Source organism: Osmerus eperlanus, chromosome 14 (assembly GCF_963692335.1).
Source record: "Osmerus eperlanus chromosome 14, fOsmEpe2.1, whole genome shotgun sequence".
NCBI classification, from domain to species: domain Eukaryota; kingdom Metazoa; phylum Chordata; class Actinopteri; order Osmeriformes; family Osmeridae; genus Osmerus; species Osmerus eperlanus.
This window is the reverse complement of record NC_085031.1, coordinates 7,883,692-7,899,348: the sequence shown is the minus strand read 5'-3', so window position 1 is coordinate 7,899,348 and position 15,657 is coordinate 7,883,692. Positions and strand designations below refer to the sequence as shown.

Here is a 15,657-nt window from a genome sequence, read left to right as displayed (position 1 = left end):
CATGTCTAAGCAAAACCATTTTGGATCCCAAGTGAACAAGGAATACAATTTGATTTTATCTGCAACTGTTTGAACCAGGCTCTTTTCTCAGGCTAACTGTCTAAACCATAGTGACAGTAGGTGTACAGTAGGTGACAGATTATTTACCTTCACAACCAGTCTAGTAAGCTTCTTTTTTTTCTGTAAACACAACCTTAGAAATCACAACATTCAGGCTACTCTCGTCACTTCAGAGTTCAAGCTATTGGGTAAAGTTGTGGGTTGTGTGTTTCACAAGACCAAGTGTTTTCCGTCAGCTAGTCTAGGGGTAGCCACCACTCAGGTCAGCTTGTGTACATTCTAACCAGGTTTCTTTCCACTCCTACTTGTGTTCGCTCTCCAGTGTTTTGCAACCTAATTACAACAACAGGGTGCTCAAGTGACACAGCCCTCACCACCAGCCCCTACTTCTAACCCACAGCCCCACTCTCCCACATTCCCCTCCTACCCCTCCTTCAAAATGACCTACACAGAGTTAACTGGGCAAAACAAACATGCTGATAAGGAACAGCTGAGTGTTTAGAAATCTTTAAAAAAAAAACACCAACGTCTGCCCCATGGACTCACCGGCAAATGATTGAGAGGCACGTCGACTTGTCCAAGGAAATCATCTCTGGTCTGTGAAAGAAAACATGGAAACAGAGGTTAGACTGTAGCGATGGGCTAGAAAGACTGGCTCCACAGCCAACAGGATGTTAACAGAGGTGGAGGAATAAACCACAATGAGGAGGGGGGGGGGGGGGGGTAGACCTTGCAGTGTGACCCTGGCAGCGTATATGAGAAGCAAATGCACACAGAGAAGGGCCGGGGGATGTTGGCTGCAGGGGCTAGGTGTTGTTTCTGAACAGACCTAAAGAACCACCGTAGGAGCATAAGAACCCACACCCTAGCAAGGAACAGTCACATACATCGGATGAGAGTGAGGGAGCCAGAGAGTGTGCGCGTGTGTGTGTGTGGGGTGGGGGGGCAAAGGGAAGGAACAAGGAAGAGGTGTGCCAAATCACGTGAGCATCTAGTCCATTGAGGCCGCCCTCGTTAATATGGATTGGAGGAAAAAAGGTGAGATTGGCAGGTGATTGAGCTACACGCCATCGGTGGCAGGTGATTGAGTCACACAGAGTCTTGGATTACCTGTCCGAGGTTGAAAAGACCATTCTTGGAGCGATCATGGCCAAAGACAGCCTGTGTGTGGGATACAACTGATTTAGACAACACAAAAAGGGATGTAGCGCCACTGCATAAGCAAGAGGGGGCTTGTAGGACTGGCACTGCTGTGTACATCCAGGGGCTGGCCCAGTTCTAACTTGTCAGAACTTGGGAAACCTTGAGTTGGATCTGTGGGATTGTTTACGTAACTCATAAAGCCAAATAATGTTCAGTTGGTAGTATAGTGATCAATTAATGGTGTGCATATATATTAACATTAAGGGAAAGGACATAATGACACTACATAGCACATTTAGACATTTACCACAGGGATATATAAAAGTTCAACACTGAATTGTGTATGAATACAGACTCTTGATGTTGCATCTCTGGAGTATCACCCTCAGTGTTTCCCCTAGGATTACAGCTTGGGGGGGGGGGGGGACCATGTAGAGACAGAAATGACATGCCGCCGTGTAAATAAGATAAAAAATATTAGGCCATTTAGTTTGTTTAATAAAAGAGCAAGCTATAGACCTGTTTTATACGAAAGGTAACCCTTAAATGACTTATTTTGTGATCATTTTTTTTAATTTATTTTTTATTAACTTGACCTTCCAGGGGGGTGGGGGGGGGGGTGCCGTTGGGGGGGCGGGGCGCCCCCTAATATAATGTTAGGGGAAACACTGACCCTGGATACACAGAAGAAGAGGAACCTCTGCAAACAGTAACCTGACAGTATACCTATTTTGGTTAAGGTTATGCTCTTCAGCAGAGAATGAGCTACAAATAAGTCAGTGAATAAAAGTGTCACTCAAAGGCAAATAGGCACACACGCACTAGCCTAACAATATTTTTCTTGGAACCAGCCATGTAACTGTGGGCATTTATGAGTTACTAATCCATCATGTGGTAAACAGCTTGTGTAATGGCATTTTCCCCCATGTTCAACACGGCAAACAGAAAAACTCATTTTCAAGCTCGCAAACAAACAATAAAGAGCCTACAGGGGAGAGACAGCGAGGTACAGAACAACCGTCTTCTGTCATACGTAGGCTTCCCTAGCTCTGCCCCTCCTGCAAGGCATTCAACGTTTCAGGTAGGCAACAATGGGGTTGCCATCCTCCCTGAGGTAAAGCAGTAGGTGCCATCCTCCCTGAGGTAAAACAGTAGGTGCCATCCTCCCTGAGGTAAAACAGTAGGTGCCATCCTCCCTGAGGTAAAGCAGGAGGTGCCATCCTCCCTGAGGTAAAACAGTAGGTGCCATCCTCCCTGAGGTAAAACAGTAGGTGCCATCCTCCCTGAGGTAAAACAGTAGGTGCCATCCTCCCTGAGGTAAAGCAGGAGGTGCCATCCTCCCTGAGGTAAAACAGTAGGTGCCAGCCTCCCTGAGGTAAAACAGTAGGTGCCATCCTCCCTGAGGTAAAGCAGGAGGTGCCATCCTCCCTGAGGTAAAACAGTAGGTGCCATCCTCCCTGAGGTAAAGCAGGAGGTGCCATCCTCCCTGAGGTAAAACAGTAGGTGCCATCCTCCCTGAGGTAAAGCAGTAGGTGCCATCCTCCCTGAGGTAAAACAGTAGGTGCCAGCCTCCCTGAGGTAAAACAGTAGGTGCCATCCTCCCTGAGGTAAAGCAGTAGGTGCCAGCCTCCCTGAGGTAAAACAGTAGGTGCCAGCCTCCCTGAGGTAAAGCAGTAGGTGCCATCCTCCCTGAGGTAAAGCAGGAGGGACACAATCAGGGGAGCCCACGCCACCCCCTACCACGGCTGATCCTCAAAGACCTGGTGGTTGAGGGAGATATTTGCAGAGTCATGGAGGGGGTCACGGCTGAGCCTGCAGCTGCCTGGCAGGGCCACAATACATTGGGAGATAGAGCGCCATGGGAAAGGGAGCATGAGAGTGAGGGGGTGGGGGGAGGTAGGCCGGTTGATATACTTTAAGGTGGAAGGCGACTGGCGTTTTAGTGTTGTTCTTGAAGTGTAATTACATGTATTATGACACTTTGTAACAAATTGAGTACGGTAATATGTACATACTGTTTATAATGACATACTGTCAAACTGTATATGTGTAATAAATATTATACAACAGGAGAGAGCCTTACTACAATCCAGGAAAGCGCAGTGGTGCTTGGCGCCATAAAGAATTGCAGTGTCTGTTCCACAATGTAATTGCATCTTAAGTGTTACATTACCTTTAAAACAATACTTATTTTATGACACGGTGACAAGGTAAAGTGTAACTGGGATTGCATACGGAGGGGGACAGAGGCTAAGAGATGAGGCATCTAGGAAGTTCTGCTTGAAAAGCAATTGTCGAAACGGATACACAGGAGACTAAGCCTACGTTCTGGAGGTAAGTGAAGTACAGGAGTTCAGAGGGTTAATGATTTCAGTTACCCTTCAATGCAATCTCCAACAATAAAAAATAAAGAATCCTACTCTTACACACCTCGCAAAACTGCAAAGCTGACAAATCTGGAGAGCTGGAGTACTGGGGTTAAATATAGCCTCCCGCCAACTCTGAGGCCAAGCGGAGTTACTATCCCATCACAGACCACCACAACAACCCCTTCTGCACTCACATGTACAAGCCTCTGGCCAGCCAGCCACTGAAGCAGTGTGTGAATGGCCACGGTGCACGTCAGGTAGAGCCGGGAGGAAGAGGACATGGCTGCATTGTAACTTTGCTGTCTGCAGCCTGGTGTGAGCACACACATGCACAACAATGCATCAGTGAAAGGTCTGTCATTAGGGTCTATATAAGGATTCCCTTTAGCTACGATTTATATTTAAAAAGTATTGGGACACATTACACCTACGGGAGCTTTGATGACATCCTATTCTAAACCCAAAGGCAATATTATGGAGCTGCATCCCCCCTATGTGGCGATGACAGCTCCCACTCCTCCGCAGGCCTCGCTTTGTTCATTGGGTTGAAATCAAGTGAACAATGGAGGCTGTTTTTCCTGGTTTGGGGCTAGAGCCTTTGTTCTACTGGTGGATTTATTCATGCTGAAGCATAAAATGTTACTCGAGACAATTCTGTGCTTCAAACGTTGTGGAAACATTTTGGTCCTTTTCCTGTTTTGGCTTGATTATGCTCCTATGCACAAAGCGAGGTCCATACATGTTTAGTAGAGTTTGGTGTCAAAACACTTGACTGGCCTGCACAGACCCCTGACCTAAACACCATCAAACACATTTGGAGACTCAACTAGTGGCACTGCATAAGAACGATTTATGGTCTCTTTTTCCTTTAAAGCAATGAACTGTGCTGTGGTGCAGAAGGTGGAACAGCAGAAGATGACAGTAATATAAACTCTTGTCATAGGGCACTTGCTACCTGTCACAACCACAGACTAGCTGGCTACTTAACAAAGATTACTTCCCACATGAAGTTGCAGTAAAAACACTTCTCCCTAAAACAGCCCAAGAGAGATTAAACAGTGACCACGTAGATTCATTGTAAAGTTAAGCGAGTCCCAATAGGAACAGAAGAAAGATTGTGTTAAAGCCTTGGTGTCCGCCAGTTGTTGCAATCTGACTTCCATGCTAAGGTGTTTTAAAATAGTACCAACCCCTCCGGTGAGGCAGACTCCAGTGTGTTTCAGGTTAAGCACATTTCCATTAGATGGTGACAACTGTATGTAGGGAAATGGATTGGGTCTGATTCATAGAAAAAAGTGAATAAAGTAATATCTTTAAGAGACTTCTAGAAAGGTGAATGGATTTCTGCCACATCAAACCATCCAAGACTTGGACTGTTGATATGGATAGCATGTTAGATTCCTTAATAGTCAATTGACCCTCAATGACATCTTAGATCTTAATCACATGTTGAACAGCTGCAAGAAGCGACCCATACCAACCTCAGGCCTACTGAGACCTAGGGCTCACTCAAAATCAAGAAGCACATTCAAAACAGACCCCAAAATAGCACCAGCCACAACTCACAATATTGGGTCGGCCAGTTTGCCAACAGTTACATCCACTCTTTAGTGAGTAAGCAAAAAGGGCATCTTGTTTTCCTCCCTTTTTATTATAGTGTGTGAGAGTCCACTCAAGTAATACATGTGAAAGATCAAATGGCTGTGGGTTGTGAAAAGGAACCTGGTTTGTGTGGTTAGGATCTGTGCCTTGACTTCCAAGACTTTAAGTACACTAACCTGGGCCTCCCACTTCCCAGAATGTCACCCCCCTTTTCCTGCCCAGTCATATACCCGTCAGCTATTAAACCACATTTTGTATTACATTAGCTAACAATAAATCACCACCATAAATGAACCTAATAATATTAATAAATAATATACTTTAAAATAATAGTCTGGTTCATATATTCTAGCTAGTTAGTATAGGCAACTTTTACCCCGACTATAAGGATCACCCCTACTGGAAAAGTAGTTTTGTTCCCCATAGGCAAATTATTAGCCTACCTGGGGACTATTCCTGCCAGTGCCATTTCCAAAGCTTGTGTGATTGCCTGCACCTTGACTGAAATAGATCTTGAAGTGAGGCTGTCTTTTCAAGGACTCCCTCCTGATTTTGAAAGTACAGCCTTTGGGTCCATCTTCCACCTCCATTTTCTGACTGCCCATCTCAGAGGGGGAGGGGGAGATCTGTTCTCTGGCAGGGGGCTCCTCACCAGGGCTGGCTCTCTGGGAGCTTTCCACAGGCTGTGGCTGGTGGGAAGGGTTCCTCTCCAGTCTAAACTTTGGATAACGCACCACACGGCCGCCCTTGGAACCTGTGATGCCGAGATCAGCTCCTGGGCCCATGCAGCCCTGCCGTTCCTGGAGCTGAAACACCAGCCTCTGGGTCCCACCGAGACCTGTGTCTGAGTTCTGCTGGACAGACCAGTGACACGGTCCCCTGGGACCTCCAGAACCGTAGGGTAGGATCCTGACTTGCTGGATGTCTGACCCATCAGGGGAGTGCCTCTGGATGCAAAACCCTCCAATGCTGACTCCAGGCGGACCTCTGTTAGGGGCGTTAGTCATGCTGTTGGAGCCATTCTGGGGCAACATGACAACCCTGCGTTTTGGTAGGTCGGGCTCCGTGAAGCTGGCTGAGACGTCTCTGTTGTAGTAGGGTGGAGGTAAGTCCATGCTGCCTGGCTCTGTGTAGGCTGGGGCCGGGCCCTGCGAGTAGCTGGGTGGCGGAATTTCCTCGTCTGTGGGCCCGGCGGCCGAGCGCTGGAGGGAGATCTGCATGGAGGAGCTCATGGTGGGCCGCGGCTCGGCCAAGGTGAGCTGGGGGATAAACATGGAGGAACTGCGTTTAAGGGAGCAGTCTGGAGGCCCGGGGAAATACAGCGTCCTGAATGGCGGCGGCTGCGTGCGGAATGCTGCGGCCCGCTCGCCTTCCTGCGTGGCGGGTTCTTCTCGGTCCTCCAGCACCGGGCCCGTGTCGCTGCAGCCAGAGCCAAAGTAGAGACGCAGCCGGTGGGACATTTTCACTTCCCGTCTGCCTGCTGCCTCCTACTCCCGTCTCTGGATCTGTCTGTCTGCGTCGCCCCCTTCTCATCTGGCTGGCTGATCCCCTTTTTCTTGTCTTCTCCCTCCCTCTGCTTCACTCACTCTCTCTCTCTCTCACTCACTTCTCTCTCTCTCTCTTCTCTCTCACTCTCTCTCTCTCTCTCACTCTCTCTCTCTGCAACTTTCCCTTCCACGGTGACCAGAGCAGGGGAAAGAGGAGCAGCTCACACCACAATAACAAAAGAGGCACTGCCAGGGAGCCGAGGACGTCGAGCCTCTCATCCAAGAGAGAGGGGGTGGAAGAGTGAGATGCGGCGCGTGGACGTGGGAGAGAAAGAGAGGGAAACCGAAAACGGGACTCCCGTCTGCCAAACTGTTACCGCTGCCGCCCGACAACGACAAACAGCAGAAATAGCCCAGTGGAGTGACGAGAAGCATTCCACAGATGATTGGGTAAGGACTCTTGGCGCGTCCGGTAACTGAGGTGAGGGTAGGGTGGCCATGGTCATGTGACCATAAATGGTTTTCACCCCCCCCCCCCCAATAACACCCCCCCCACCCCATCCCATCAACAGTAGCACCTGTCGTCCTTAAAGCCCACCCACCCATCCCCTTGAGCACCCCCACACCAGACACCCACACCCCTGTGCCCCAATCACTCAAACCTGTCAACCCCTATGTACCCTCTCCTTTCCCCGCCCATTCTCCTCCTTTACCAGAACTTCCTGTAACGATCTAACTGCCCCCCCCCCACCACCCCACCCCCACATGCTGGCAACTTCTACACAGTACGAGAGCCAAGCAGCACCCTCTCAGCTGCTGCTGATCCGTCAGAAGACGGGGGCCTGGTGGGAGGGAGGAGGGCTCTCGAAGCTGACTCAGGCTGGACAACCCCCGCAGAGCCATAAATATGTGCTGCTCTGCTGTCCCACATGCTGGGGACACCACCAAGTCAAGACAGGAGGGCATCTTTTAAACCCGTCTGCCATGACCCCCCAGGCCACCTTAAAGGTTGTGTTAATGTAAGCAAACACAGAGTCCCTCACTGGGGTGGTCACCCACGTGACCCTGCACCGGTTTTCAGATCGACTCCCCTGCCAAGACGATTCCCAAACCGCCAGGTGGTTTACAAACCCCCGTCCCCTTGATACAACTGCCACAACGGACAAAACACAGCTACATTCCTTGTGTTCAGCGTAAGCTAAGGCAAGCTTTCAATGACACCTCTGCTCTGACACAAAGAAAAGGCTCCATGTATGACAATTCCAGTACACGGCTCTACTGGAATCATGTTTATGCCAGAACTACTGTTACAGTACTGTAGCTATGCTGGTTTCCTGTACTTCCAATAACATTGAACACAAAACACCTTGTTTATGCATTGGTTTAGTTTGGGTTGTTGAGGTCATTTTAATTTCCTTTCTTTTGAGACTTTTAATAAACCATAACTCATCATACAAAATGTTTGTTTTTAATTGTAATTGCTAAAGGATATTGCTCTAAGGATCGAATCCTCTTCGAGAGGAGCGAGAATTGTATGAGAGTATAATGTTTTTATGGTTTACGAGCCTTCTGGAATATGGCCACAAAGCAGTCCACACACCACAATACATCACATGACAGCAATAGAAGGACGACACAGGCTGCATGTTACAGTGAGTCTCCCTGAGGCAAAGGAGTCTCCCTGAGGCGAATGGTAATGTGGCCTTTGAGAGGTCTCCAGTGCTCATACTGGCTGCTTTGTTCTGGTGGCTAGGACAGCTAAGCCTTGTGGTCTGGTCTCCCTAGTGTGTCAGACTATCTCAGCCACACAGACTGGAGCGACAACAACGACCACAACGTCTGGCCACCGGCAGAGAGGAGGGGGTGAGGGAGGGAAGGAGGAAGAATGTGGTGGATTGTGATGAAGGAGGGATAGGCCTAATTGCTGAGCAGGGGTGACTGTTTCAAGGACAGAGACACCCCCCCCCCCCCCAGTGGGGGAGACTGTGTGGGCAGTAAATGTCTGTGAGGCATTTACTGTAAAGCCACTGCAGGATACTTTTTTGCGCAGTTAGGGTAAGAAGTTCAGCTACTGGGTAGCTGGCAATCCAAACAGAGTTTCATATGACAATGAAAAGTATGCTGCGTGGGAGGAAATATTGTAAATGAATAATGAATGCACAAAAGACATGAGACATAATGAAGACGCTTGGAAGTTGTTGGGGCTTAGTGTGCTACGCTCTTCACTACACAGCATAGGCCAACTTCAATGGAGCCTCAAGGACTGAATGATCAGGCAGGCATGTTGGAGGCTCGCTAGGCTAACCTTTTCCTAGAAAACTGAGCATGTCGCTTTAAACCCTACCTGCCAATTCCACTACTTCTCAGCAGCGGCCTTGTAAGCAGCCCTGAACGTATGCGACCCAACAGGCCACGTCTTTCCTGTTGCTACTCGCACTGAACATCTAGCCCCGCCCCCTTCCACCATTGTAACCCACCATACTCATACATTACTTAATCATGATTGCCCAATCTGTCTTGGTTTTCATGACATATGCCCCATATTTATTTTTATTCTATGTAGTTAAGAAGAATCACACATTCAAAACATATAGGTAGCCTAGAAATATGGCCATCTTGTTGTAGAAATAAAGTAGCGTTATTATTGTCAATAACTACAGTGGACCAATCATGACACTGAGAAGCAATACTTAATAAAGATTTGGGGAATACACACAACTGATAGGATGACTCATGGAAGACACTGGAGAAACCCGCTCAATCTTACCAGTCTGTTTTCATCAAACACCTCGAAGAGAAGTCTGTGGTTCTGAGGACACACCTGTGGGCAGAAGGCCAGACGTTTAAAAAAACGCATTTGGATAAAGAACACAACGCTGCTGCCTTATCTGTTACAGATAAGAATTTGCACAAAAGATTAGAAATGTACTCGTAAAAATTGGACGCGGTGTAGCTAAGGTAAAGGTTCCTTTAGAGATCTGCACGAAACAGATCCAGGCGTACAATCTTCCTGTACGGCCTCGTGTCTGAGGTTAACTTATGATCCCATCATTCCAAAATCTCACATCTATAAAACAAACGCAAGTATTCTCAGGTAGGCGACATCTTTATCTCCATCTTTATTAGAGGGAACAAAACGTAATGCAGAGAGTAATTACTCCCAGAATAGGGGACAAGGGATGAATCACATAAGTGTGGACTGGCTTGTAAACAAAGCAATGGCAGGCTTGATGACACGACAGGCCGTCTCCCGCATCCCACACTGGAGTTTACTGGCATGAGAATAGAGGTAGCTGCCCCACCATTCAATGACAAAGAGGAATTAGATTGCCCTCGGTCAAAACAGACGTTTAGATTTTGGTATCTTCAAATGTTATGGAGCTATGAGGTGTGAATACCAATCATGCTTAAATGAAATGATCCCCTCAAATACTTGAAATGGAACTCACTCTGAAATGGAACTCCTCGTTCCATTTGGGATTCAGAGTCTGAAAGAGAAGACGAGCACATACAGTTGAGTCATGGTTACTGGTACTATGACATCATCCTTCACCCGAACCCAGAAAACAGAATGCACAGTAAGAGGTAAGAACTTGCCCCCTGTTTCATAGATCCTCTTAAGGGCTCATTGATTGGTATTAGGCTATGTCCCAAATACTTAATCAGACAGGATTCACAGTGGATAAATTAGCGAGACAGGGTTGAGACAATCCCCACCTACAAGACACTGTGATATTTGTAAACACAATCATTTCTTTGGTAGTTTAAGAGCTTGTTAAAATTCCACTGATTATTAAAACACCAGAATGTCAATTATCGGTAAGCTTGAATTTCTCATGTCAGTCTGGTCATTAACATTCTTACACCCTAGTAACATGTCTGGAAAAACTGGAGTCTTATATCAGACTCACTGAACCCAGTAGTCACAATGCTTTTCATTGTGAGTATCTGATGCAATCTAGTTAGTAGCTGATAATCATTTAGTAGAGCTAGCTTTCTGTATTCATGCGTAGCTAGGATCATATGCAGTCATACTGGAGGGATATCTTATGGCTGCAGGATAATATCTGACCTGCTGCGGACGAGTGCTTAAAGTCAACCCAGCTAACTGCCACAAGGCAGTGTTTTTGCCTTGATTGAAAGGAGGCACTTTATATACACACACATACTATATACACACACATACTTTATACACACACATACATACACACAACACGGGCAGAGCAAATGAAAAGCTTAGGAGTGATGGAGTCCTCTTCTGCTCCACATAGCAGCACATTGTCAGCTATTTTTATCCTGACCGTAGTCGGCATATGTCTGCCTGCTTCCCTGCCTGCCTGTGAGGGTGCCAGTCTCCAGCAGGGGGAGGAGCTAGCAGCCATCATCACAGCAGGGGAAGCTCTACCCAGGGGAGAGACAGGGCCCTGTTTAAGCAGTGTTATTTAGTTTTCCTAATTCCTTCCCTTTATCCTTTCACTTCTATAACGTTGCTGATATCTCAATGCCTAAACGCCGAAAGGAACAGAATGGAAAGCATTTGACCGGCTGACTGTGACCTTTTAAGAGAGGGAAAGGGGATGAACTTGAGCAGATTGAACAATTGCCGCCAGCATGAATTGAGAGATGCTCTCTACCATTCTAATCTCTCCAATTTTCCATTTTATGAGGCAACTGTATAGCTGGTAACTGAGAACTTTTAAAATTCAGCCACATGTGGCTCACAAAAGAGTTGTTTTTCCCTGTGTTTTCTGGTTACGTGAAAGTGTATAATATAAGACCTTACTCATGAGGAACAGATCATGCCATCACAGTTTACAGTTTGTTGTGCGTCTGGTTCCAGCATCCAAAAAACTCCCCTAAAACCTTGATTCTGTACTGATGGAAGCCCCTTTAGGACTGGGGTTAATGGGTATGAAATGGCTCCCTCTGCTGTAAACTCCATCCCCAGATCCCTCCACCCTCTTGGGGTCGAGCTCCCATCCCAAAGGAAGGGGAATCCCTGTCAAAGTACATTGTACTTTTGAAACTCAACTTACCTTTTTGATGGTTTTAGTTTGGACTAGGGCAAGTTCTTTGTTTTCATCGGCAACATAGAGTGAGAGTTTGACATAGGGATCACTGAAAGACAAGGGGGGGAAGAAAGGAATGGGATGCAAATTAATGACTAAAAGATGGACTACGCAATGCAAGCACGTCTTGTACAAGTTAACAAAAAGCAAAGCCATTCCCTACTCTTCTAGGCTTTTCCGGGAGATTATGGTGGCCCCTTGTTCTCTCTGCTCACCAGGGGTTGACAAAGGAAGGCAACCCCAGACAGTGGCTACTCTCAAGCCTTAATTACAAAAAAAATGTTTCCAGGATTTCCACTGCCTCCATTTGTGTGTTTGTGTTGGGCTCTGATCTATCTTGACTGAACACACACAATGGGCCTACTGTAAGTCTGTTACACAGCCTCCTTGGCTTCTCCTTCTTACTCACGACTCGCAAACACACTCGCCTCTCACTCCAAGAGTTATGCAACCTAGGTTAGTTCAGGTCAAGAATGATGAAAAAGTTGTACTAATTAGGCTTGGTCAACTTCCGAATTTGTATGACAAGTAGAGACATAGCACGTCTTTTGAGCCATTAGTAGGGAACCGGGAAAACAATCATAACAAAATAAAAGAGAAAGGAGCAGAACAAATTAGAATGGGTCTCAAATCATGATGAGGTGAGTGTGGAGTTCTCTCTGCAGGCAGGCTGTACTGCGAGTACATCAAGCCACCATACTCCATGTATGTCACCAGGTACAGTAACTAGACAGTCCTCAGTCCTGGGTTGACGGTGCTGAGGAGTGCTGACAGGGGGGCTTCAGGAAGCTAAAGCATTGGCCCCAGTAGGTGAGCATAACTCACCCAGCAGTCCACCTGCTGGGGCCCTGATTAGAATGGACATGGAAACAAACCTGGGCATGGCATGGTATGAAAAGATTACATGAGAAAGATCTCAATTCTATGTCTACTCTGGAAAGCTCACGGAGGGCACAGAACAAGAGGAGGCTTCTAGCTCCAGAACTAGAAGTTCCACTTTGAAATTGAGATACAGGAGCCGTTTATCCCTGCTTTCCTGTCACCCTCGCCAACTCTCTCTATAAATAAAGCCAAAAAGGTCCCCAAAAAACATAGACTGCGTAGAGTACAGGGGGATTTGACCTTGTGACCTCTCGATCTGCAGTGCTTTTACCAATAGTAGGACTTCAACCACAACATAGATGGCTGGCACAGTCATAATAGACTTACTAGAACAGAATGGAAATGAGTAATTTAGACTAACACTGGTGGTCTTTCAAATTCATTTTCAGGTATGCGGTACACTACTTGGTTATGCAATAACATGTCCCTAGCTTAAAGTTCAACATCATAGTGGAGATGTTATGCAACAGCTGCAGTTGCAGATAGACAGTTATGTTTTATTGAACATTGGTCATTAAAGAAAGTTTGAATGGCTTGGCAGCACACTGATCAGAACAGCTATAAATTGTTCAACCTTGCTATATACAGTATTACAACAATTAGCATCAAAATGCTAAGATCTCTAATGGAAAAAAGTGGATTCTACCAAATATGATGATAATACTTTTCTTAATTGGTGTGTGAAGGCAGTTATGTAGCCTAATCATTGCTAAATGTTTGGGGCAAGATCAATTAAAACTGAATATGAGTGTATTGTTGAGTGTTCTGAAAGAACACATTTATAGAGTGAGAGGGAAGTGAACACAACAATGGACTAAAGTATGGCGATGAAAGTTCTTTAAGATGCAGGCCCAAGCATTGAGAACCCTTGTCAGGAAAGCTTGACAACGTGCTTCATCCTCTCTCCTCCTCCTTTTTTCTTCTCAACATGGTTAGCAATGTGGGTCTAGGAGGCAGAGCGTTAAGATTTGACACATTCACCCCCCAACCCACTAGGCTCATCAACACACTAGTCTAGCATATAATAAATGAGTGAATAGGCCTGACTAATAAAGCACTAATGACACATGCAATAGTGGTTCCAACCTCACCTGGCTCCAAGGATGTCTTTTTTTGCAAGATCGATGCCTGCAATAACCTTGACCCGCAGAACCCTGGATTCATTCTAAAAAAGAAAAAAAAGTGGTTTTAATATTTAATAGGAAGTAGTGATTATGGAGTGGACTTTTTCCCCTTGCAAGATCCTTTGTCAAGATTTTGCGCTATTTCCTCTTCATACTTTGCCAAAATTGTGATCATGGCCTTCTGCTATCAACATAATCTCAGTTGCAGTTTCACCCTCAGTTGCAGTCACATTATTTTATTGGCTACACTGCCTATTTTGATGCAAGCAAAATTAAATTAGTGGCACTCAATGCCCAGTGAGTAATGTTCATGTGATATAATGTTTGACAACAAAACCCCATCACTCACTAGGCCTGGGCTGATTATGATAAGTGCTATGGGGATGGAAGGAAAGGGTATCAAACATGTGGCAGTCCTAGCCAGCTGTTACATCACCCAGTACCCATCAACCAGTAGACAGCTATTGCATCAAACTTTCCTACGTCCCCTTTCTATGTAACTAGTGTGTATAATTATACCCCTTTTGACAATAATGACTCAAAGGGCAAATAACTATCCACACACAGCATGATTGTACATTCTCACTCTCCCCTTAAAAATGTCTCCCCTTTAATGTTCCATTTAAAAAGTGAAGGTGTGTGACAAGTAAATGGAACATCCCCTGGTATCCATTGACTCATTACAGACTCGCACTAATAATCAGGCAAGTATGCACGTATGACTCCTGATTTGTTGAACTTATGTCCATCCCAAAAATGTAAACTATGCAAACCGGGCACTGCAATAATGTTAGACGAGACACTCAAGTAACCAGGCTAATAGGCCTGGTTCAATCTCTTCGTCGGACTTTCTACTACTATCAACAGCAAACATCGCCCCAGCTTATTAAGTCAAAGTAACCTAGTCAAACCACTTAGAGCTACCTACCTAGCATAGCTGCGTGGGAGATTAGTATACACAGTAGGACTACGGTAGTGTGGATAACTGGCTAGGCGTTAGCTTGCTAGCCATTGCATGGCTAGTCTAGTAGATAAGGTCGCTTTTTATCTAAAACCTGCTCGTTCATGGTAGAGCTAGCTAGCGAATTGGTTAGGGCTAACAAAGAATACAATTCAGGACTTATGATTTTCATAATATTCACTTACCTCATCTTCTGAAAGTCCATAAATTGGGTCAAGATTCGTAGCCATATAGACTGCAGGACCTCACACAAACGCAAGCCGCTTAGCAAACAAGCTAGCTGGCTAACCTAAACAATAGCAAAATACCCTCTCGGCAACTGTATGGTTGTTCCTCTGTCTGATAGGTGGAATCCGTTTTTCTTATTTGGACTCCGAGTCGCTGACAACCAGTTATTTATTTAGGGCGATCTTATTCTAAATATTAAACGGTATGTGCTCAAATGTTCAAGATTGCATTTGCTGAGATATCACACTTCTAGTTCAACTCAAATCTCTTTACGCTAGTCTCTTTTGACAGCTGTTGTGACAGTTGACTTCCTGCTCTCTCAGTCTCACGCTCGGCCTACAGTAGCACTACTTCGCCTGAGTGATAACTGGACACGCCAACCAAGTGGTTCTGCGGTTCCTAAAAACCAATAACATTAGTGGGCGTGTATATTGAGAATTTTAGGATGTGTGCAAGATCCAGAATTGTAATGTGATGAAATGTCTGCGAAAATAGTTTCTGTTGTCTTATACCGCCGCCTATAGGTTTCTGTTCGAGGCATTGGGAATAACACGCTTATCCACGAGCATTTAAAGTATTAGTATTAGTAAGAATGCTCGGTTCTGATTGGCTGAAGGGTGTCGTCCATTATAAAAGCAATATTGTTGTTTTTATAATAGCAATATACTCGGCTTCTGGCCTCGTGGCTACGGCCGAACACCACCCGTGGGAATATCCCTTACCTACCCCACT

General features: G+C 46.0%; 1 protein-coding gene across 11 annotated transcripts in view; it reads right to left on the bottom strand.

The window, feature by feature from the left end:
- nedd4l (NEDD4 like E3 ubiquitin protein ligase) overlaps window positions 1-15,286 on the bottom strand; it is a 33,153-nt gene extending 17,867 nt beyond the window's left edge. For 3 of the 11 annotated variants that reach the window (XM_062477617.1, XM_062477614.1, XM_062477618.1), the window contains exons 1-2: window positions 5,618-6,784; window positions 607-657 (exon numbers count right to left, since the gene is read on the bottom strand). In XM_062477617.1, coding sequence (XP_062333601.1) covers window positions 607-657; window positions 5,618-6,634 — 1,068 coding nt within the window. In that variant the 5' untranslated portion in view covers window positions 6,635-6,784. Of the gene's footprint in view, window positions 1-606; window positions 658-1,170; window positions 1,222-5,617; window positions 6,789-9,428; window positions 9,483-10,110; window positions 10,150-11,697; window positions 11,780-13,703; window positions 13,778-14,882 lie in introns of those variants that run through there. The other 8 variants (XM_062477622.1, XM_062477623.1, XM_062477619.1 and 5 more) reach the window with 6 other exon arrangements.
- Between the last annotated feature and the right edge of the window lie 371 nt (window positions 15,287-15,657).